Source organism: Cyprinodon variegatus, unplaced genomic scaffold (genome assembly GCF_000732505.1).
Source record: "Cyprinodon variegatus isolate N-32 unplaced genomic scaffold, C_variegatus-1.0 Scaffold269, whole genome shotgun sequence".
In the NCBI taxonomy this organism is placed as follows: Eukaryota; Metazoa; Chordata; class Actinopteri; order Cyprinodontiformes; family Cyprinodontidae; genus Cyprinodon; species Cyprinodon variegatus.
Genome location: NW_015150722.1, coordinates 874,297 through 875,425, shown reverse-complemented (window position 1 = coordinate 875,425; position 1,129 = coordinate 874,297). Strand labels below are relative to the sequence as shown.

The following is a 1,129-nucleotide window of genomic DNA, read 5'->3' as shown; positions in this document are numbered from 1 at the left end:
TTCTATTAACATTTCTCTATGTGGAGAATGGGGCTGTTTTATGTGTTGTCATCTCCATTCAGAGGGCCCCCTGCCTGTCTTTGCCTAGGGCCCCACATGTCCTAAATCCGCCCCTGACCATCATGACTCATTTTCTACCGTAATGATGAAGATCTGAAGAGGAGAAAACGGGTTTAAACTAGTTTCTCAAGATGTTTCAATATGATCCGACTTTAAAATCTGTAAACTACCAGAACACCAGCCCCCAACCCCCCCTCAGGAAAATCTGCTGTTTGCATTTTTTCCATCTAAAGAAGCTCTTAGCGGTTTTCTGGCCTGAAAAAGCTCTTAAAGGAACCAAACTGAAGCCAATGGCAGCAGTTTGTGTCTGTTATGTTGGCTGATGGGGGGGGAGTTCTTTCCTCTCGATCTTTCTTTGTTTTGAAGCAAAGCCAGCAGCTAAAGCTCTGAGGAAACCTTAGAGGTTTTTCTTCCTTAACTGAGGACAGCCGCAGTTTTACCTTTTAGAAAAGTGCTTCCGTCTTCTTTCCTCACACTTTTTCCACCATCTTTTTCTCCTTTCTCGCCTGGTTTTCGCATAAATCCTGTCAATCCTCCGCTGGCTGGAGCCGCTCCGCGTCCAAACTGTTGCTCCTTCCCGCAGATCGGCTCTAAAGTTGGGGGGAAAGTGGAGCATTAGGCGGCAGGAAGCTCCTCCAGGCTGGCCCCCTCCCCAAACACCTCCTCCACGGCTAAAAACACACTTTCACTGCTAAACATCCACCGCTTTCTGCTTCTTCCTAATTCTAACTACATTAAAAATACAAATGATTAAAAAAGAAAAAAAAACCACAAAGTTGTGATTTTTTTTTCCAGGACTGCGTTTATCCACTGGGGGTGGGGGGCAAAGTTCTGCTATTTCACTCCAGTTATAATGTTTTAATATTTATATAAAAAGTGGAGAAATCTTTCCATTGCATCCAAATCTGATGGATGTTTGTTTTTTTCTTCTTCCAATCAAACTTTTTCCTTTTCTATCTCCATCTAACCGTTACCATGGATACAGAAGAGGAATAAAGCCCCTGGGGAAATAAAGATTTTAATTTAGCTTAATATGGGTAAAAAATTTTAAAAAGAGCCAAATTTACTT

At 42.2% G+C, this 1,129-nt stretch overlaps 1 protein-coding gene across 2 annotated transcripts in view; it reads right to left on the bottom strand.

Annotated features, from left to right (window-relative positions):
• LOC107089879 (angiomotin-like) overlaps positions 1-709 on the bottom strand; it is a 41,509-nt gene extending 40,800 nt beyond the window's left edge. The window contains exon 1 of one of the 2 annotated variants that reach the window (XM_015382904.1): positions 501-709. In XM_015382904.1, the coding sequence (XP_015238390.1) occupies positions 501-579 (79 nt within the window). In that variant the 5' untranslated portion in view covers positions 580-709. The remainder of the gene's footprint in view (positions 1-500) is intronic. The other variant, XM_015382906.1, reaches the window with a different exon arrangement.
• Between the last annotated feature and the right edge of the window lie 420 nt (positions 710-1,129).